Source organism: Martes martes (assembly GCF_963455335.1).
Source record: "Martes martes genome assembly, chromosome: 9".
Taxonomy (NCBI): domain Eukaryota; kingdom Metazoa; phylum Chordata; class Mammalia; order Carnivora; family Mustelidae; genus Martes; species Martes martes.
The window spans coordinates 132,888,152-132,911,274 of NC_137896.1; the positions used below are offsets into that span (position 1 = coordinate 132,888,152).

General features: G+C 48.4%; 1 protein-coding gene across 4 annotated transcripts in view; it reads right to left on the minus strand.

Moving 5' to 3' along the window:
- ASAP2 (ArfGAP with SH3 domain, ankyrin repeat and PH domain 2) overlaps positions 1-23,123 on the minus strand; it is a 168,894-nt gene that overhangs the window by 90,602 nt on the left and 55,169 nt on the right. For all 4 annotated transcript variants that reach the window (XM_080813411.1, XM_080813410.1, XM_080813409.1 and 1 more), the window contains exons 2-3: positions 19,525-19,597; positions 299-444 (exon numbers count right to left, since the gene is read on the minus strand). In XM_080813411.1, the coding sequence (XP_080669537.1) occupies positions 299-444; positions 19,525-19,597 (219 nt within the window). The remainder of the gene's footprint in view (positions 1-298; positions 445-19,524; positions 19,598-23,123) is intronic.

Here is a 23,123-nt window from a genome sequence, read left to right on the forward strand (position 1 = left end):
AAACTGAAGTCAGGGGCCCTTAAGAAGATGAATGCATTTATCCATTTGTCCCACATTAAAATGTGCACTTGAATTCAAAAAGCCATGTTACCATAAGAATTACAATTCTAAAATTTATTCCAAAGTGACCAAATGGGTATAGAAAATATAATTCCTGTGGGCACTGCATGAGCTTTGAAATGTATTCGCAGATGAGCAGACACACCTCGGCTACTCTCTAGGGGCTACCTTTCCGACTAAAGGAACCGCACACACTTGACCCGCAGCCCGACAGCTGCACATGTGTGACGACACTTACCAGGTTTTTGAAAAGTGCTGTCAACTCCTTTGTAAACACCGAGAACTTCAGGAACGCACTTCCTAAATCCGGGTCATCTCTGCACACGCAGTTGCCCCCAAACTTCTCCAGAGCCTGGGTGTACTGCTCCTCGTTTTCCACGTGAGCTACAACAGCAGTGGGAGACGCCCCGTTAGTACAGCAACCTCTCCATCCTCGTCCTTAACAGCTTCTTCCTAAGTTGTGAATAAAACTGAACATATTAGCAGGATACGAATCTGAAAAGCGTCGAGCTGCACCAGGAACAGAAATCACTTCGCCGTCCTGACAACGTCCCGCTGCACTGGCAACAGATCCCAAGGAAGGAGCACGACGACGACCAAGATGGAAAGAGCCTCCTTGCACAAGCCCCCCAGCCTCCAGCATGTCGGATGAGGCTCCAAGGGTACCCCGAGGCCTCCCACATCTCCTAGGAACCCTCTGCGGTGTACAAGATGGCAGGAAACACCAGTCAGCCAGCAGACTCGGTCCTCTCCTAGAAACTCAGGAAGAGATGCCCACTCCTCTCTAGTATGAGCCCTGAACCAGGAACCACATGCCACGGCTCTCCTTTCCATACGGCAGGAGCCGTGGACCTCGGAGCACAGGCTGGGGACACAAAGGTCAACTGAGTGTCTCTGTGTTCTGCTCAGACACATCCTCTGTTCAGATGCCCTGCCCTCCCCGACTGCTGTACATCCCACAGATGTCTCCTTCCTCCAGGAAGCCTTCCACGACTCTGTCCTGTGCCCCTGCCCTTGGTCTCAGCATGGACATTGAAACTGGGAACGTATATCTCGACGTTAGACATGTTTAGAGGACAGGGACTAAATTTTACTTATCTTTGTGCCTGAAATACAAGACAACACACTGTTATCTGAATAACAACAACAAAAAGCAAACCCCTGTAATCTATCTGATGGCATTTTACTACCATTAGGCCTTAACGCATGGAAACCTGGATTCTGGGTCTCCAGCTCAGTGGTTCCCAATCCCTTTTGGACACCAAAATGATAGCACGGATCTTATCAGACTGTAGAAGCCGCCACCCTGCTTCAGATCTCTGATTCAGAAATGGAGGCAGGTGAAGGGGCCCAGGTAATTCTAGTAAGTTAACGTGGTTGACTATAATCCCCTCACTTCTAGGTCATTTCTAAGTGAATCCAACCAGTCTGTGATAAAACAACTGTTTTTTGCATTATGCACCTGATTTCTTTTTTTTTTAGATTTTATTTATTTATTTGTCAGAGAGAGGGAGAGAGAGAGAACACAAGCAAGAGGAGTAGCAGCAGGCAGAGGGAGAAGCAGGCTCCCTGCTGAGCAAGGAGCCTGATGCGGAACTCGATCCCAGGACCATGACCTGAGCTGAAGGCAGATGCTTAAACGACATCTGCGTCCAGGCGCCTGATTTCTACATTTTCCTCATTTCAATGAGAAATGTAAGAGGACCATTTTGTAAGCACAACGGGGCAGACAGACATGTAGCATAAACTTGTATGTGAATGCCATCAGACTCTTCCTCAGGTAAATTAAACCACTGTCGGCCAATGCCAATTCCTGGGCCTGGTGACTGGGGGAAACTCGAGGAACATTTGTTTGTGACGGTCAGCCCTTGACCCCGAGCCAGATTCCTGTGATCCATGAACGGTGTGCCTGTCCATGGTACCAGGGAGGAGCTATGCCCTAGACCTCCAGTACTGGCCTCTGGGGATTCCAACGTGGGCCTCACAAACATAAGAGAAAATTAATTTCACTGTTCAAGCCCTTTTCCTTGTTTTTTTCTTTGCCATTTCAGAAAAGGACCTGAGAGTTCTAGATAAATTAAATGCATTTCTGAGACTACACTCAGCAAACAAGACAGAAAAACACACACAGGGGCCCTGAAGAATGTGTGTCAGAGCGGGAAGAGCTCCCAGAAGATCTGGGTCCCAGGCCCATGCCTTCCGGGGAGTGTGGGACTCTGGTGAGTAAATGGCCAAATGTCTCAGCCACATGAAGGTTAGAGATCCGCTGTGAGATACTCACAGGGTTAGGGTAAGAGGCAAAGAAAAGCACCGGGACACGAGCTCAGCCATACTCAGCAAAGACCCAATAGCACACACGGTAAACAGGAGCACCATGTCGTTTCTACGGAGTACATCCAATGGATGCTTTTTCTACACCTCACAACAACTTGGTAAGACCTATGCATTCTTCCTCATCATGGTGAACATAAGTCGGGGCGCTCAAAGAGATCAAATATTTGTCCTGGGAAACAGGGCCAGCAAGTGGCCAAGCCGGGCTTCAAATCCAAGTGCATTTCACCCCAAAGCCCACTGTTCTGCTCTGTACTAGTGTTCGGTTCAACAAGAAAAACAGCTTCCCTAGCCCAAACAGGGGCCCACATTTTAAATTTTTAAAATTCAGAGATGGGTCAGCTACATCGTCTAGTTCACTTCAGTTAGAAAATTCTAGCACATGTGGTTTAACAGCGAAAGAAAGCTCCTTCCAAACCACATGCTCTTCTATAACTGTTTCAGAGTTGGTGGTCAAGACATGGGCAGTTCCAGTGTGGCTTTGGAAGGGAGTGACAGCCACAGCAGACATCTGGGGCTGAGGTCTCCACTGGGTTAGAGAAACAGGATACAAAGGCCAAAGTCGCCTTGGGAGCCACGTGGTACCCCCCAAAATCGTGCCTGTGCCGCTTTACACGAATACCCAAAAGGCAGGGGGAAGGAATTCCCTTTCGTTAATGCCGATTAGGTGGCCTTTAAGCCTTTGTTCAACTTAACTTGATAACATTGTGAGGTCTTAATATTATCATCCCTATTATCTTCTGAATAAATCCGGTGGAATTTAGAGGGCTTAGAGACTTGCCCAAGACCACACAGTTGGTAAGAGGTGGGCAGGAATCCCCACTCTATTCACCTTGCGGGCTGCCTCCCAGACCATGGTCACCGGTGGGGAGGAGGAACCTATCTTTTCTCTTCCCTGGCAGTCAGCCAACCGCACACAGAGGAGGGATAGCAAGACCTCACATTACGGCACCAAGTACCAGCGAACTTCCTATCAGCCCTCCTTCTGGGCTTCTCAACTGACTGGGTATAGGGTGTTTTTAAAAATTCTTTCCCTTGGGGCACCTGGGTGGCTCAGTGGGTTAAGCCTCTGCCTTCTGCTCAGGTCATGATCTCGGGTCCTGGGATTGAGCCCCGCATCGGGCTCTCTGCTCAGCAGGGAGCCTGCTTCCCACCCCTCCTCCTGCCTAGCTCTCTGCCTACTTCTGATCTCTCTGTCAAATTTTAAAAAAACAAAAACAAACAAACAAAAAAAAAACTTAAAAAAAAAATTTCTTTCCCTTACAGGGCACCTGGGTGACTCAGTGGGTTAGGCCTCTGCCTTGGGCTCAGGTCATGATCTCAAGGTCCTGGGATCCAGCCCCGCATCAGGCTCTCTGCTCAGCAGGGAGCCTGCTTCCCCCTCTCTCTCTGCCTGCCTCTGCCTACTTGTGATCTCTCTCTCTGTCAAATAAAATAAATAAATGAAAATATTTTTAAAAAAATTCTTTCCCTTATAAATCTTTGAAACAATGTATTGATTCACACACTCCAATCATGATCCGTGAAGTTTTGAGCTCATCATCACCATGATTTCCCATATTTATATTTAAAGTGTTCTGGTCCACTGCAATCTACTTTCTGATGCTCAAATTGTCCCAGCTTCAGTCAGTGGAAACTTCTTCATGCTGATCTACCTGGGGTTTTTAACACAAATTTCTCTTCTTGCAAACAGATTTGTAACTTCTTGATAAATATGATAGCCCCGTATGTCTCCGTGTCTTCCTGAAACACCCAGCATGGTACCCACCGTAGGAACAGTAAACCCTCCACAGATACGTATTCACTGACTGAGCTACTGCTCCAGATCGCCCGAAGTTTGAGATTTTCCTACTAGAGAACAGAAAGTTGTTGAGTGCCTTTATCTTTCTTTTGCCAGAAACAAACTTAAAATAGGAACCTGAAATAAATAGCTTGGGAATAAAGTTTCTGGAAGGAGCCCAAACTGGTCTATCAGCTTTTATTTACAAAATTGTTGAAAGCTGTTTCTCTAAAAAGAGCTCACTCTCTTGCTTCCTCCGTTGTTCAAATATATCTTAAACTCTGGTTCTTATTAATGATCCACATCCAAATGTCTCTGATGTGGGAGGGACTTCGGGACATGAGAATCCAAGTCCCTGAGACCATAGCAGGACAAGAAAGACCCCGTTTCTTCTCGATTCTAACCCTCCAGCCCTTCCATTTCCCACACCTCACTGCCCCAAAGTCCCACTTCCCACCAATCCAATCAAAGGGATGAAATGAGAGATTTGCACTGAAAAATCTCTTACGAAGCCAGCAAGCACGCATCCATTCTGAATTTAGAAGGACTGCATTTTATTGTGTGCTTTTTAGTTTACTTGATTCTGTTATTTAAAAAAAAAAACAAACCCTCCTATCAAGGAGAAGGCCCAGTGCATATAGTTCAAAGCTGGATCCAAAAAGGACAAAAGGCAGCCCCTTTACTCCTCCTCAGTGGGCCAAGCACAGGGAGGAAGCAAGCCCAGGGCCCCAGCACTGCCAAAGGACAGCCCAGGCCCCGGTCAATTCACCTTCCACCAACCCCTACGTCCACCTCAAATATTTCGCTCATCACCTCCAACCCTGCAACAGGGGTAGGGCTGTATGCCGGGGCAGGACACACACAAGAGTGAGCACAGTAGCTGGCATCAATGTCTAGGGAAAGACACACGAATCCACACCACGATGGCCTGCAACATGGCAGGTGTGGGGATTGGGAGCCTCCAAGAAGGGGATGTCTGAACTGAGGTTCCAAAGTTAGGCAGCAATTTCCAGAGAAGGAACAGGCAGGTAATCAACCCCAGGGAGCAGCGTGGAGCCCCATGTGTTCAGAGGCTGTGAATGTTTTTGTAGGTTTCCAGCCCCTACATGCCCATAGCTCTCAGCTCTCCACACCATCCCACCGCAGCCCAGGCCCCAGGTGCCATCCGCACCCACTGCTGGGTCTTTTCAGTTGAAATGGGACCTGGTCCAGAATCCTCCCTTTACAGACAGGGAACCAAAGCTCAGAGAGAGGGTGCTGACTTGCCCGCATTCACACAGCACGTGTGCGGCAGAGCTGGAACAAGATCTCTGGTCTCCTGACACCCCATCTTCTAACGTTCCCCCCATGGGTCCATCACAGCCACTACTCTCGGCTCTAGGCTAACATGAATGTGCTCCTGGCCCCCAGCCGAGCACACGCACTGGTAACCCAAACACCAAGGGCCACAACCAGAGAAACGGGGGTCGGCAGGCCACCCTGACTGGGATAGTCTAAGCCCCTGCTCCTGGCCAGACCACGGGCCCCTCGGGGGTCCAGCTGACACAAACCCCTGCTGACACCTCCACATACCAACCACCCATGCAGGCCGCTCTGCCAAGGGCGCGTTTAAGAAGAGACGTATGTTCTCTACAGTAGTGGCTTTACAAAGGCACTCTCAATGGCACACTGATTAATATTCAACCATGTGCCACCATTTTAATGTCAGGACAATCTGCACAAGTGCACACGAAGGAGACCACTTCCCCTTGCACTGGAGACCCCACACATTGTCTGGTTTTGCGTACAAGTTGGAGCGCCCAGGCTCCTGGGGGAACAACTGCTTCAAGTCAAAGATAATCATGTTTCCGACAGGATCTCTGCCCTGTGATCTTCCATCCCGTGGGAGAAAACCATTTTTAGAGCTTTATTTCCAGAGTCAGCCCAGATGAAAACCTTTCAGTTCACCATCTGGTAATCTGTATCAAAAGTCTAAGACATTTTTGACATCCCATAATCCCACTTCTAGAAATCCATTCTAAGGAAATGATCCAGGTGATCAGAGGTGCGTGTGCAAAATAACTTGTCAAGAGTGAAAACAGAGTGTACAAAGCGCCAACAATGTGCAAATGGGTGAAGACCTGTCTCTATAAAATGGAACATTCTGTAGGCTTCTGACATCATGAAGTAGGAATATGCTCAGCACAGAAGACACGTTTAAGAAAAAAAGGGGCGGCAGGATATAAAACTGCATATTTAGTCTCAACTTTATAAAGTTAAAAGTAGAGAAGAGGTTGAAAGGAAAATCCATGAAAATGTTAAGCGGTGGTGAAAATGGCGAGGCCGCCACCAGGGCAGCCGGCATACAGGCCCGGGCCCCGCTGTCTATGCGGCAAGAGAAATGTGGTCCCTCTCTTGGAGCTTCAGCACCTGCCACGTCTCCAACATTCTGTGCTCTTTTTCCATTTTCAAAACTCATTTTCTTTAACTCTTTCCTGGGGCGTCCCCTTTGACATTATGGAAAGCACCAGTCCTTATGGAGGGCCTCACAGACATATCTAGTCTGCTTACGTCCAACACAGGAAGCAAGCAATGAAGTTATTAAGGTCAAGGTGTGGGCTGGCTATTGAAATAGGAACACTTTCATCTGAGATCACCACATATTCTTTGATCCTGCCCTTGATAAACGACAACACGGTGACGTTGGAAGTCTGTGCGAAGGACCCCACACAGCCCCAGCTGCCTCAATATAAAACGCCCAATGCTTGCAAAAGTGCATTCAGGAGGGGGGGGACTGAGACTGATGCACTAGACGAGGTTTATTTTTTATGCTAGCTTTCTTGTCATTTTAGATTACAGCTCAGAGTACAGAAAACCTATCAAGGTTCACTTTTATTTACTCATTCTGTATTTCCCGTATACCCACTCTTGGTCAAGAACATTCTTGGATCTAAAGGGTAAAAATCCAATCATGTTGAAATCCTTTCCTGCAGCAAGCGCTGAAGAACACGGAGATTCGAAAAGCAGAGCCCCTCCCTCAAGAAGCACAACTCCGGGGGCGCCTGGGTGGCTCAGTGGGTTAGGGCCTCTGCCTTCAGCTCAGGTCATGATCCCAGAGTCCTGGGATCGAGTCCCACATCGGGCTCTCTGCTCAGCAGCGAGCCTGCTTCCCTTCCTCTCTCTCTGCCTACCTCTCTGCCTACCTGTGATCTCTGTCAAATTAAATAAAATCTTAAAAAAAAAAAAAAAAAAGAAGCACAACTCCGGAAGGGAGAAAGATGCACACGCGGTCAGTCTGGTGCAGAGGGCACAGCCAGAGACAGAACGACCCTGGGGAGCTTGGGGGCGGGGGGGGTGGGTGCAGGTGTGGCCAGAGGACAGGGAGCAGCCGGCAGGGCCCAGATGCATCCCAGGTAACGAAGGGCCCCCAAACGCCATAAAGTGACATGGTAAGCCTTGCATCTAAGAAAGCTGAATTTGGAGGGGACAAAGATGAATAAAGCTTGGTGCCTGCCAATGCACAGCTCAGCAAGACGAAGAGAAACAAGAAATGCTCGAGAACAATCCATCACCATATACATTACAAAGAGGTAGGACTGCAGCTCAAAATGAGGAAGTGAGTACATTTTCTGGGGCTGGTGATGGAAAAGGCTTCCCAGAGGAGGTAAAGCTTAGGAGTTTCGTCCTTCAGAAGCCGGTCCAGGAGATGAAAGCTGCGAGCAGCCAGCTGCTTGACTCAGCCCAGACAAATTACCCAAAGAGCTGCTTCCCATCCTAGGGCTGCTCTAAGACCACATCAGAGAAGGAGGGAGAGGTTCTGGCTGAAGAGCTGGCAAGGCTCTCCTTTAGCCTGGAAGCCCCAGGTATCCGGCACGGAAGGCAGGGAGGCAGACAACATCTGCTGACCGGACTCCCAGCTACTGGAAACCTTACATCCAATTACACAGATGCCCCCTGTTGGCAAAGCGGCCTGACCAGCCACATTACACAGTGCGCATTTTGTCACAGCAAATTGCTTTCAGCCTTTCCCCCCTTGATTTCTGCCTCCTCATCCCTAAGGATACAATTCCCATTACTCACAGATGCTCTCCAGACTCCTCCCGCGCCCCCCCACCCCGCCCCACTTCTTTGAGAGCACTGCAGACCAGGAGAAAAGACTGCTCTCGTGGTGTGCCAAGACCTCCCAAGTCGTCACGCCCAGGAACCAGCAGCCTTGAAAAAACCAATGGTCTCCAAGCCTCAGGTAACAGCTGCTACTCGTGCAGGCAAGATTTTAGATCAATAAACACGTATATACATATGTACACACGCACACGACCTTTCAGCTCTGTGACTCTGGGCGAGTGGACAGAGTTCGGAGACTCCCCGAACAGGTTCAGAAACCCCCTGAATAATGCTGAATAATGTAGTCAATGTTTTACAGTAAGTAAGGCAGGCAGACAGTCAACTCTGTGACGATATCCGCATCCGTAAAACATGGAGGTTTAGCTAGATCACTGGTTCTTTAATCTTTTATCACAGACATCAGTAAAAATCAGAACAATGTTTCTGATTACCTCTCCAGGACAAAGCATCTTTATATTATAACTTCCCATACAATTTTTGGGAGGCACAGACCCTTTAAGTCTGTCCACAGACCCTACTTACCAGGTGAAAAAGCCCAGCCTAGATGAGCTTAAACTCCCTACCAAATAAATATGGTGACCCTAAGTATGATTCATGTTAATACTTGGGACTTTAAGTCACGAGTCTTAGCATTCCTTCTGATTAGCCATCCTTCCGTGATTAATATGCTGATCACTGCTGACAGGATTCCACAAGTTACCCACCTAAATTCCAATCATTTTTCTTAACCAGCAGAAGAGAGACCATAAGCATCTCAGAGACTCATAAGTGGAAGACATCTCAAGGTCTCAGAGTCCATGACCCCACCACCCCCTGCAACTTCCCCAGAGGAGGCACCAAGCCTTTGCTAAAATCCTTCCAATGACCAGCTCACTTCTCTCTCATATTTGAGTCAAAGCTTGCTCCCATGAGAATACCCTTTAGAGAGGAACAGATAATACACTTCACTTCCTGGTCCTAGAGAATGCCTTCAGATATGCCCTCTCCCTACCTCCCAAGCTAAGGACTAGGTCCTTCCAGGGTCCTCCTACGTTGAGGTTTTCAGCTCTAAGATTTTGAGGTCCCTCTTAAAATGCTGCTTTTACAATTCAATAACCAACTTTTTTTTTTTTTTTTTAAACATACTTCCTTCAAGGTCACCTGACTCAGCTTTGAGCTTCTCAAACACTGGTTCATGCTGAGTTGTGGTCAACCAAAACCACTTGGAGTTCTTCAAAAGGCTCACCATGGCTCCGCCAGCTGATATCCAGGAGGGTCCCACAGCCTTACTGCTCGCTCGTTCGCCACTGTGGACCCTCGTTCGCAGCAGGTGCAGCGAGCACCGGGAAGTGGGGTTCCACGGTCAAAAGCAGAGATGGGGAAGCAGGTCTGGTTCTGAATCTCAGCTTCTGTAATTGCTAGCTGAGAACCCTGGGCAGATTACTACTCTGTGCCTTACTGACCTCACCTATAAATGGAGTTGCTGATAGTACCTAACTCACAGGGTTGTTGTGCAGATTATATTCATGGAGGTAGTTGTCTAGCACAGGGCTGGCCCCACAACAAATACTTCTTGGGTGTCAGATTATTATGCCTCCACTCTCAATTTATGAACATCCACACAGAAACATTTTCTTTTCTTTATCATTTGTCATAATCTCCTATTCCTTTTGATCACAGACATGGTAACATGTATTTTGTATGCTGAGTTTTATAGTCTGAAAATGTCATCATAAGCATTTTTCCTCATGTTGCTACATAACCATAGTTCCATCAAGCAGTATATCCTAATTCGGTTATTGGAGGCTTTCAGGATTTCTCTGAGGTAACTGGGACAATGCAATGAGCATCTCTGGGCATCTTCCCACATAAAGACTTTTATTTCTCTTGAGGTGAACCACCAAACTGCTTTTAAAAAATTCCATGCCCTGGCTTTCAGTGCCACCACAAAGTAGCAGAAGACCTTTTCATCCTACTCATGCCCATCACTGGGGATTACTATGATTTAGTTATTTTCTCACGTAATAGTAGAAAATCATGCCAGATACAGTACCTTCTTCATGCACAATGAAACATCACTTCCTCAACTACTGCACAGGCTTCTTTCAAACTGCTCTATCCTTAAATTATATAGGTATAATAGAAAAAGTTCTCTGTATTAATTTTAAGCTCTGGATTAATTTAATAGCCATATTCTAATTAGCACTGTAAATAAAGGGAGAAATACATACACAAAATTATTAAATTCTCATTTTCTTCTGTAAGGGGAAGATGGTAAGGGTTTACAGGAAAATCAGCATTTCTTTCTTTGTACTTCTCATTTCAAGGAAGTGACAACTACTCTAGGTCATTCAGATAGAGGGTAAAGAAGATATCGCTCTCTCAGTGAGAAGATCTGCACCAAGTCTTCAAGATAGAGTAATTCTTAGAGAAGTGAAAATGAAAGTTCCCCATTGTTTCCTTCTTGATAAAGATGAATTTTCCACCCACTGACAGGTCAAACAGCTAAAAAATGTTAGCTTCCACTTCCCAGTGCAGGGGAGGGGGAGAACACCTTTGGACTGAGCTTGAGACATTTTAAACTAAAAAGTTTTAGAACAAATACAAACTGGATGTTTTTAAGAAGTCAGAAAGCAGCTTATGATGAGTGGGAAAAATTACTGTAGAAACTGTTTCTCAACAAACCATTATAATAAAGGCTTCTGCGAACCTATACACAAGATGTTCTAGAAAATGAAGCTAGCTGGACTGTCATTGTTTTTAAAACATGGGAGCAAATGTAATATACTTGCTATTATGTAGGAAAACGTGCTTTTTGTCTGTTTAAAGTCACACGTGCGTGTGTGTTGCATGTGTGTGTGTTTGGGGGGAGGGGTCGTATCCTCAAAGACCAGGGGCTTCAGCGTCACCTGGGAACTCAGTCAGCACATACTTCATCCTACAGGCTTCATCCTACAGCTACTGAACCAGAAATTCTAAAGATGGGGCTGCTCAGCACCCCGTGTTTTAATAAGACCTCCAGCGGATTCTCGGGCACTCTGAAGTTTCAGAACCACTGCCCTAACGCACAGGTTGGCAAACTTTTCTCCTAAAAAGCAAGAGAGTATATATAACAGGCTTTGTAAGCCAAGAGACAGTCCTGAGGTGACTCTGTAGGTACCCGGGAAGAGGGTGGAAAGCCAGCCTCGGCTCCCCAACTGTAAAAACACATCTGGCAGCCCTACGGCATCTCAGACCTCCCTTCTGCTTCCGTCTGTACAAACCCTCACCCAGCAGAGCACAGCAGTCGGCCACATCTAAATGCTAAGTTTCTCTCCTACACGAGGACAGTCCCAGAACTTGGAGCAGAAACACGACAACACACAAAGGAAGGTTCGGGAAAACGGATGACGGCTCTGCCGGCCCCGGTGTCCACCGCTGAAGGGAACACACGGTGAGCGTGTTTGCGGCCACCATGCTTACCGCGTGCCCTGAACCACGCCTGTCACTTCTGCCTTGTTGCTCAGTTAATCTTCACTAATATTTTCAAAATATTAATATTCCTGCCTCATGTGCAAAGAAATGGAGGCTCAGAAAGATTCAAGAATTTCCGGTGACAGGCTTTTTGAGGGGCACACGAACTTCTACTCCAGGCTTCTCCAGGCTTCACGTGCTCGTCATCCTAAACTCCACTCGCCTCCAAGAATTAGTCGCTGACCTCAAGGGCCTGCCATCTAACTGAGGGGCAAAGCCCAGCAGACACAAACCTGTTTGAGAACAGTAAAGAACAACACTGCAAGGGTAAACAGGGCCTGTGTATTAGGAACTCTTCCAACGGACTCAACTGCAAAACTCGGAATTTAGAGGCGAGATGCAGAAGGCAGAACGCCCCTTCTCGCCCCAAAGACGAGCACGTCCCAATGCCTGGACCCCGTGAAGATGTTCTGCGACCTGACAGATGGGAACTGAGGTTGCACATGAAATTCAAGTCATTCATCAGCGGAACCCGAGATGGGGAGGCGATCCTGGGTCACTGGGGTTGGGCCCAGGGCACTCACACGATCCTGAGCTGTGCACGAGGGAGGCAAGAATCTGTGTGTGCTATGGACAAAATGGTCGGTGTCAGGGCGTCCCCGCCACCCTGTGCCCCAGGGTGATGGTATGTGTAGTGAGGCCTCCTGGGAGATAATCAGGTCTGGTTGAGATCACGAGGGTGGGGCTCCCAGGGTGGGGTAAGTGCTCTGACAAGAAGAGATGCCCCAGAGCCTGCTCACTGTCCACCCCGACAGGACTCGGCAGGAAGGCAGCCACATGCCGGCCAGGGAGACAGCCTGCACACAACCCAGCCATGCGGACCCCCCTGGCCTCTGGCTTCCGGCCTCCAGAACTATGAGACGCAGACGTCAGGGGATGAAGCCACCCGGTCTGGGTGTTCTGTTAGGGCAGCCTGCGCAAAATAAGACAGAGTCACAGTGACGAGTGTGAGAAAGACTGCACCGGCCGTGACGGGTTTCGAAGATGAAAAGCCACAGATCGAGGATGCAGAGCTGGAAAAGGCAAGGAAGCGCTCTCGCCTGGACCTCCAAGAAGGAGCACTGCCGACGCTGTCACCTTAGCCCCACGGGCCCCATCTCCGATCTGGGCTCTCCAGAGCCATGAGATAAATCTGTCCGTTTCTCATTTTCACAGTTTTTCTTCAAAGTCGTATACGAGATCACTTTATTCCTGCATCTTCTCAACTGTCTCCTTGTATCTGCCCTTTTCCTTTCCTACTTGGCGAGATTCGGCTTTTCCATCCCAGGATCGTTTTGTGGTCTCTGTCAGGTTTTGGTCCAGTGAGAACCACCTCGCGAGGGCGAATGCCCGCACGGACAGCTGTGCCACGCGCCCTGTCCCGCTGGACGTACTCGCGCAGTGTAGACGCCGTAGGTCTTGTAAACTCGGACCACTCTGTCAATCTGCTGACCTTTGGAGTGAGCTGGCACAACCCGGACTCCACCACGCTTTCGGATGGGCTTGGCTCAAACACTGTACTTCTGCCTCAGCTCTTTGCAAAGAGGGGGAAAACGTAATCTTCCCACAAACACGGGAGAACGCACCGAAATGCCTTTCAGTTCTTGTTCCCGTCAGAAGTCACAAAGGGATTAAACTTCATCTTGGCCACTGTGGCTTCAGTGACGGCCACAAAAGGGAAGAAACGAAATTTGTCATTTTAAGGCACTCAGTTTACGGTAAGTTGTCCCAGCCGCCACAGCAAACGAATGTAAGAGAGTAAGTAAAGAAGGTTAATGTCTTCAACAGAGCCTGAGACAGGAGGGCTTGTGTCCAGACCAGGAGTGGGGCTGGACAGCAGACGGTGGACAGAGACAGCGTGCAACAGAGAGACACTGGGGACAGGTGGGGATCAGTTAGAGGTCAGATGGGGCCAACCCATGACAAATCAGGAAAGCAGGCAGAAAAGTCCCAGTCTCGGAGAAATGACAGAACTCAAGACGGGAAAGGCATGAGGCAGTGTAAGGCATGAATGGTGAATTCTTTCCGTTGTTCTTCTAATCACATGTGAAACAAGTGCTCTTCCTAGGCAAGCAGTTGCCTTAGGACATGAAGCACGCTCATGATCTCCTCTTGGAACTAACCGCCCTGAGAGACAGCACGCGTGTACGCACACAGGGCCCCAGCCCGACTGCGGTCGCCCGCGGCTAATCCCTTCCTGAATATGCCCCACTGATTTCTGGTGTCTAGTTCTAAAAAAGTTTCATTTATCCTCACACTCCTCTAACCAAAAATATTCAAAGGAATATGAAACTAAAAGCAGTTCTGGAGAGGAGTTCCAAAAATGTTGTGAATGGTGTCAGCACATCGAAAGAAAAGGTATGGGGTGTCCTCCAGAAGTCACCAAAGAAGATGAATTCTTTGAAGCAACCACAAGGCTCTGAAATAAAGCCTTTGGGATCCGTGCTCTGACTTTAAAATAATTCAGATTCATGGCCTCATAATAAGTCAAACTTGGCATGATCTACCAGATGAGTAAAAGATGACAGAAACAGCAGCTCCCCCCCAACCCCACCATCAAGCGCTCGCTAACGGTCAGCCTGCTGTGTGGCGCCTCAGGAAGGACACAGGTTGGGTGCCTGAAGTGTGAGGTTAAAATTCCAGAACCAGCTTCTCCCTTCCTCAAGCCTCCCTTTCCTCTAAGAAAGTGGCAAAACGCCCTTTCAGGCAGACAGAAGAGCGAGTGCAGAGGGAGAGGGCACAGAACGTGGCACACTGGGGAAACTGCACGTTATTTCCCAGAAGGACCCCCGAAGGCAGCCTGGGCCCAGGAGGTGCGAGGGGCTCGGTCTGCCTCTGGCGTCCTGCTGTGTTTACTGAGCCAAGGCTTACGCTGGATCGATGAAGGGAGGTAGTGGTGATCTTATAAGCAAAAGATCTGGAAAAGGGGCAGGCTGAAGTCTCTGGCCAGTCTGGCAGGAACAGACACCTGCTAACCTGTGCTTGACCCCAATTTCCCTACAATGCTACAGCCCACGCAGGCCTTCCTCATTTCTCCCAGGCTCAGGAACTCGCCTTCATGAACGTCAAAGTGGATAATGAGAAAACGCTGCGGACTCTCGAGCAGAGAAGTAACATCACTGGGCTGTATTTTAGGAAAGGACTCTGGGGCAGGTAAAGGAAGGAGGTTTGTAGCACACGCTAGACAATATAGGTCACAAAGGCAGATGCGACACGAGTGTTACTAAATTCGTACAGGCTAGCTTCCTGACACTGTGTGTTTACACCTCCTCCCTCTACGCTGGTTTGTTAAAGCTATGTGGCGGGGTACCGGGCTAGCCTACGGGGACACTTCCCAGGACTGGCCGTGGTCACGCGGCCAATGCCGGCACAAGAAGCACAGTCCTTCGTTTTTATTTCTGATCAGAACAGCCTTCTCAACATGGGACTTCAAAATCACTCTTGAAACTCATCAGAATATAAAAATTCCCTCTTTTAAACTAGCCTTAAATTATAAACTCAAAAGCCCAAGTGAACATGTTGAAATCTATTGTTTGTCAAAAGAACTAAGCATCCATCTTAGTGATTTCTGGAAATTTTGAAGATGGTCAGTGGGCCAGACACCCTGAAAACATGGTGGCCTCAGAACAGAGCGGGCCCAGCCGCAGCCCTGGGCAAGCAGGAAGCCAAGTTCCACCCAGCGGCCCGGACACACGTGCAGCTTCTGATCTCAGGTGGCTCCTCTGTCAAATGAGAACAGTCAGCTGTAAAGATTAACATCATGTATGGAAAGTACCAGGTTTGTAATAAGCGTCCAAAAAACCTACAAACGATCATGATTCCTCCCTGCCCCCTCACAACTTTATCCAGGAAGAGCTGGAGGCAGGTGACCACCTCTTCGGAGAGTCAAACATTTGTTTTAGCAAAGTTCAGTGCCGAGTGAAGAGGTTTATACTCTTTGTTATTTCCTTTTAAATAAGAAGTACTTTCCTACATACATTTATTTCGTTATGTGTTACTCAATGAAAACTAATTCTACTTCCTTCATAAAATCAGTACTTGGCAGGTAATCAATCAATGTTTATGCACTTGCAAGCTAAGCACGGTGGCGGTTTCTGGTTTTGTTTTGCGTTTTAAAAACTGTAGAGGACTGTGACAGCACCTGGGTGGCTCAGTGGGGTGGGCATCCGACTCTTGGTTTCAGCTCGGGTCATCATCCTAGGGCTTGATCTCTGCACTGAGCCCCATGCTCAGTGACACATCTGTTCGACAGTCTCTCCCTCCCTCTCCCACTGCCTCTCCCCCTCCAATAAATAAAACAATCTTTATTATTTTTTAAGATTTTATTTATTTATTTGAGAGAGACAGAGAGGGCACAAGCCAGGGGAAGGGCAGAGAGAGAGGGAGAAGCAGACGCCTAACCCGACATGGGGCTCAATCCCAGGACCCCGAGATCATGACCTGAGCTGAAGGCAGACGCTTAACTGACTGAGCCACCCAGGCGCCCCAATGAATACAATCTTTTAAAAAAACAAAACGAAACCGTAGAACACTCTGAAGAACATCGAGATGAGGTTTCAACCTTGGCACTACTGACATTTGGGCCCAGCTAATTCTTTGCTGGGAGCTGTCCTGTGCGTCATAGGATTTTAGCAGCATTCCTGGCCTCGACCCACAAGTGCCTGTGCACAGTCTGTGCACATGCCCACACACCTCTCAGTTGTTAGTAACCAAACTAGGGGGAGCAAAATCACCCTGATCTGCATTCTAACCCAACTGAATTATTTCAGAGACAAGGAAACCAGGGCTAAAACATGCTAAGCAATTTGCTCTAGGAGACAACAGCGAGTGTCACGAGTTCCAGGTCCAAAAAGCTTTCGAACTCAGTCGGGACAAGCTTAGTCATGAACAACTTAAGTCCCTCCCACCTCTTCTTTGCTTTCCTGAACTTCTTTCACGTTCTTTTGGAACTTAACCATAAACAACTGAATACCTGTCTAATCATGTGACATCAATACGTTACAATACATAAAATAATGGAAAATGAAGGGGGAAAAGTATCTATAAAGTCAAAACGCCTATACAGTCATTTTTTAGCATCCTGCTCCCAAATCTTTTTTCCTATACATATGTTTTTTCCCCCTCTTGATAAATTTTTAATCTTCTCTTTATCCCTGAGGTCAAGATAGGGTATGTCCTGAGATATGTACACATGTCCGCCCATAAACACACACACAGGCACACTCGCACACATACCACACAGTGCGTATGCACACTTACATGTGAGTGTATAATCTGTTTTCCTTAGACTTCAGTCACTCTCTCAATCTGAGATCTTATTTTATCTTTTATGGAGAGGCGGGTGGGGGGGAAGGGGAGAGAGAGAGAATCTTAAGCAGGCTCTGCTCAGTGCGGAGCCCAACACGGGGCTCGATCCCACGACCCTGAGATCATGACCTGAGCCAAAATCAAGAGTTGGATGCTCAACTGACTGACCCACCCAGGTACCCCTCAACCTGAGATCGCAAATCTTTCTTTAGTTTTGAGAATTTGTCAGCTATTACTTTTTAAAAACTCTCCCCTTTTCTACTTTTTCCCAAAAGGACGCGTGCTATATTGGTCCCTCTCAGTCTATTTTCTGAGGCTCCTGATTTTTATTTTGCACTGTCCATTCACTCCTTTAACTCATGTCCCGGCAACACAAGGCATCACTAATCCTCTCCTCCTATGGGGGTAGCTTGCCAGTTAGGAAACTTTAGTCTTTATTTCAACAATTACATATTCTTCTATTTCCACACCTTTTACTGGCTCTTTTCCGGTTCCAGTACCTAAATTCCCTCCTTGCCTTTTGAAGGTTGTTAATTGTACCCTCTTACTTGTAGTCCTGCCCTGATTGGCCTACTAACTTAGTTTCCTCAACTGTGAGCTCTCTACCTTCTTGCCTGGGGACCCGCCAAACGTTAGGCTATTCTGAATAGCATTTCTGAGCACTGAGAAGTGTCTCATTTTGAGGAAATCTGATTTAACGATTTTTCTTCTTTTTACGCCATTGCCTTCTGTGTCCTTTCCAAGGAGCCTTGCCTGCTCTGTGTTGTACAGATGTTCTCCTCTGTGTTCTTTAAGAAGCTTTACAGCTTTAGTTTTATGTTTGGATCTACGATCCATTTCACAGTGCTGCTCGCGCAGGGTGGGGGAGGGGCTCTACTTCCTTTGTTCTGATGGAAAGATCCGGTTGTTCCAGGACCATGTGCTAGAAACACCTTCGTCTCCCATGGCTCTGCCTCGGCAACTGTGCTGACAGTCAGACAACTCTCAGTGAGGGTCTATTTCTGGACTCTGTCTTTTGTTCTGCTCATCTTTTTGCTGACCCCCTGCTGGCAACAAAGTCAAGACCACCACGGTCTCACAGAACCAGAAGTCAGATGGCTTAAGTTCTCCAACTTGTCTCTGTCCCGAGATTACTTGGGACAGTCCAGGTCCTGTGTGTTTCCTTATAAGTTCTGGAATCGGATTATCAATTATTCCTGCTGGAATTTTCATTAGGACTGTGGTGCATCTTGAGATCAACTTGGGGGAGAACAGACATCGTGACTACATCAAGTCTTCCAATCCACATACGTCACATACCTCGCATTTAGGTAATTCCTGCCAGTGGTGTTCTGTAGTTTTCAATATAGAGTTCCTGCATATCTTTTGTTAAATCTGTTCCTAAATATACTTGCCATTCTTGACTATTGTACCATCTTTGTAGCTGACATTTCCTACTGGCCTCTTGACAATCTTGGCTTGCACAGCCCTCTCTGGGGGAGGCAAACGCCGTTCCTAGAGCTGCTGTTCACAACAGCAGAACTAGGGTGGGGGTGGGCACAAGAGATACTTCCAGACCCTTCTGTGCCCCTCCCTCCTTTTAACCACCTATAGCATTCCCTGTCCTTCTACTCCAGTTGCTACTGTCATCAAAGGGAACACCACGAGGGTGATCCTGTGGCCTGACAGCATCTGTGGGCACAGATCCCAGGCCCTGTCCTCCTCCCGGCCACCAGCCACGAGCAAAGGGAGTGTCCCTGCCACACTCGGCAGCGCTGTGCTCTCCCACAAGCCAGCCTTGCTCTCTGCAGTCCGTCACCTGGTTCCACGGTCTCGGGGAGCTCTCACCACTTCTAGCCTTCCAAGTCTGCCACTGGCTTGTTTTTGAGAGAGACGACATAGTCACTTCATGACTTAAAAAAAAATTATTGTCTATCACCATTCTGAGCAGGGGGCAGACCCGCCACATGTGTGCAGCCTAAAATCTTTAAGTCAGAAAAAAAGTTTGTTAGTCTAGCAGCAATTACTTCGAAAAGTTGATGGTGCTTCTATGTTAATCATCATCCCCAACAAGAAAAGCAAGCACCGGATGAGAGCAACGGAAGGGCCATTCTGACATGATTAACACACAAACCAAACAACGGAGGCAGCAATGAGGCCGGTGTCCTTGTCCACCACTTAGACAAAGCTGGTTCATGCAGGGCTGTGGTGGGAAATTCAGCCACACTTCAGAGAACAGGAAGCAGCGTGTGGGACCGTGGGAGGGTAGGGGGCGGGGGGCGGCAGATGCAGCGCCATTCCAGAATTAGACAACTGACAAAACAAAACACACTTCCTAAAACAAAACACCCCAACTCAACTTTACAATTTGCATGCCTAGAAAAAAAAAAGTTTGGTGGATTATTCATTAATGGTGATCACTCTTAGGGCCTCAGTCACTGCTAACGCCAGGATTTGCACAAAGAAACCCCTAGGAAAGAATGCATACTCACCCAGCCCAGAGACATTTATTGCTTTCACGGATTTCTTCATTTTGTAAAGAACCATCCGGTCCACATCCAAAGCCTAGAATATAGAGAAGTGGTATTAACACGTGTTTGAGGTTAGATCACGACTATGAGGGAATGGCCTTGTGACGGCCACTCTGGAGGCCCCGGTGAGCGGCTTCTGGGGGACACATCCTCAGTGTGGTGTGCCGATGGAGTCATCCCCAAAGCCACACCCTCCCGGGTGCCCCACCAACACCAAGCACGCGAGCCACCTCTGCCCGCGCCACGCACTGGCCGCCGGCCTCCTACAGCAAGGAGTTTCACCCGGCACCGACTCCACCTCCACCCTGTCTCAGTCCTCCCTGGGACCAAGCATGGCTCTGATATGTGCCCACCTGCCAGGTGCTCCTTCCCAAGAGAGGTGAAGGGCTGGGAGCAGGGGGAGGAGTGACGAGGGGGTGGTGAGGCAGATCTGCCACCAGTGTTCCCACCCCAGCCAGACCGCCCCCAGAGGCAGCAGGGTCTGGGGGAAGGCAAACTCACTCCGGACTTGCAAAGACCCCGACAGGAATTTGTTTGGGTTAGAAGGCATGTTCTTAATCCTCTCCCAGCCTACGCTTCCTTCCAGAACCAGGGCGTAACAAAACTACTCTGCAAGGTTGAATGATTAATTGGACACACTGAAGTACTTAATATTCCTCTATTATACTCCGTTTAATATCACACTTTAAGAGATCAACCCCCACGCAGTAGTAGCACATGGCACCTGGAGAGCCTCGCCCACAGGAAGCATAAGCAGTACCTGCTCAATGACCACGCAGATCAGGGATTCTAATTATAGCTCTGCTCTCACAAAAGTTACAGGGGGTAAAATGCCCTCTGAACCCAATTAAACACTGAAGAAGAACAATGCATCACTCTCAGTTGTGACAGGAGGAAGGGAGCATGTGTGAACTGGGAGAGTGACAGCGATCACAGGGTCACTATAAAGAAACCAAGAACTGCACCCAGCCCAACATCTGCTATGCGGTGACACTCAGTAAGAACATCGTTATTACTCGCCACAGGTTTTCATCATAAAGTTTCAATCGCTGTCGTCAGCAGCAGAGCACACCACCTCAGCAGAGCCCCTCATGTCCAGCCTTCCTGAATCGCCTTCACATATTTATGTTTTTAAGAGCGAGCATGCAAGCCGGCGGGGGACAAAGGCGAGGGAGAGAGAAAATCCCAAGTGGGCTCCGTGCCCAGAGTGAGCTTAATTCAGGCGCCCCAGATGAATCCCTTCTTGAATCCACTTTCAATATCAGCATGCTGAGTCCCATTCTTTTTTTTTTTAATTTTTTTTTTTTTTAGATTTTATTTAGTTATTTGACAGAGATCACAAGTAGGCAGAGAGGCAGGCAGAGAGAGAGGAAGGAAAGCAGGCTCCCTGCTGAGCAGAGAGCCCGATGCGGGGCTCGATCCCAGCACCCTGAGATCATGACCTGAACCGAAGGCAGAGGTTCAACCCACTGAGCCACCCAGGCGCCCCACTGAGTCCCATTCTAAAGCAGCAATGACTACTTTTTTTTAAGATTTTTATTTCTTTATTATTTTAGAGAGCGAGTGAGAGAGAGAGAAAGAGAGCGAGCACGGGGAGGGCAGAGGAGAGGGAGAGACAAACCTCAAGCAGACTCCCCCAACCCTGAGCCGAAACCAAGAGTCCGCTGCTCACCCGGCCCAGGCGCCGAGGCGCCCCAGGAGAAGTTATGTTCTAAAAAGCATTATTGGGGCACCTGGCTGGCTCTGCTGTAGCGCATACAGCTCTGAATCACAGGGTCGGGAGCTCACGCCCCATGTTGGGCACAGAGTCTACTTGAAATTAAAAAAAAAAAAAAGCATGATTTGCTGACATACTACAGGAAGGTATGTAAGGATTGACATAAGAAAGTCAAAATTTCCTGTAGGGAATAAGCTTTTATTTTCCTAGGTCATCTTTAGTCTGTTCTTGGCCTTCCCTTGAGGTGGGAAAAGGGATCTGGAGACAGAAGAGAAGCCATGAAACTCACTGCTGAGCTCCTTCTCTGGAAGCGTCATCCACCTTCCCACCCCAGGCCGCTGCCCAGCGATCAGGACCCTGCAGCGCGAGTGCCCACTGGCTGGGTTCTGCCAGTGACGGCAGGAACAGGAGTTGTTCAGGGCCGTGTCAGAAACACTGGTTCCTGAAGCTCTATCCACCGTGTGTCCGAGAGCACAACCCTCACAAAGACACAAGTTCAATGACTCATCAAAGCTCTGCAAGGTCCCAATCCCCAGGTGAAGGGCCATTACTGAAAGACAGATTTGATCGAATCAACATCTACTCCCCCGCTTGCAGAGAATTTGGTCGGGAATTGCTAGAACAATCTCCCACCTGCATTCAGGTAATTACACCTGCTCCTCCTCCTAAAGCCTCCCACAGGCAGAAGACACCACCGCCAGCCCGGTTAGCCTCCACAGAAACGCAGGTCAGCCAACATTCCGACCAAGCCCTTTCTGTGGCCCAGGAGGTATGAAGGAGAAAACGGTGCTCGCAGAGGAGAGAGACGCACCGCACAAGTTCAAGGGGCCGTGCCCACCCAGGACGCTGGTGCTGTTTCTGCACATCCTCAGAACAAGGCGGCGATTCCACGGCGGCTTTGAAACGGCTTTGTGATCTGGCCTCACTGCTTCTCCAGCCCCATCTCCTGACCCCCTTCCTTCCCCAACTGTACCCTAAGCTTCCGTCACAATGAACTCCTGCAGCTCCCCCCAACCTTCTTCTTCTTTACTCCTGAGCACTGTACACTCTCTTCCCTCCTTAGCATACTCTCCCTGCCTCCTCTTGACCCAGCTCCAATTCTGCAAGTTGATTTAGGGACATGCCCCCTTCCCGAAAGCCTTCTCGGACAGATTGCTCACTCACTTCTCCTGCAGCATCCTGTGCTTAACTCAGTAGTTCAGCCCATAAAATTTACTGAGCACCTACTATGTGCTAAGTACTAAGCCAGGTGTTAGAGCTACAAGGGTGAGCAAAACAGGGCAACGCCCATGCCTGCTGGGAATTCACAATCTAGCAAGATAATCCCCTAAATAAACACAAAGTCAGCAGTCCTGGACTGTCTCGTACTGGCCTGCTTTTCCATTTGTCCCACTCGCCTCAAGACCTGTGCTGCCCACTGGGGTAACTACAAGGCACATGTGCCTAGAGAGCACAGACATATGGCCAGTGCCACACATTAAAATGATAATATTTTGGCCATATTTGGTTAAATGTTAATAAAATTAGCTTTTTGTGTCTTTTTACTCTTTTTCAGTGGTCTCCTATAAGGGCCGGAACTTGCTCATGGCTGTGTCCTCAGCGCCCAGCAGAAAGCTGACATACAACAGGACCAAAAAACAGCTCAGTAGTGCCCCTGAGACCAGAAAGCCAGGCAGGGACTCAAGAGGCTGACAAGGGTGTCTGGCTAATCCTGGAGACATGGGCAGCTACCGAAGGCTTCCCAGCACAGAAGGGAGAGCTGTACCTTGAAGGTCATTCAGGCCCCAGCAGGAACAATGGAACTGAGCAGGCAGGAAGTGGATTCAGGGAAAGGTCAGGGAAA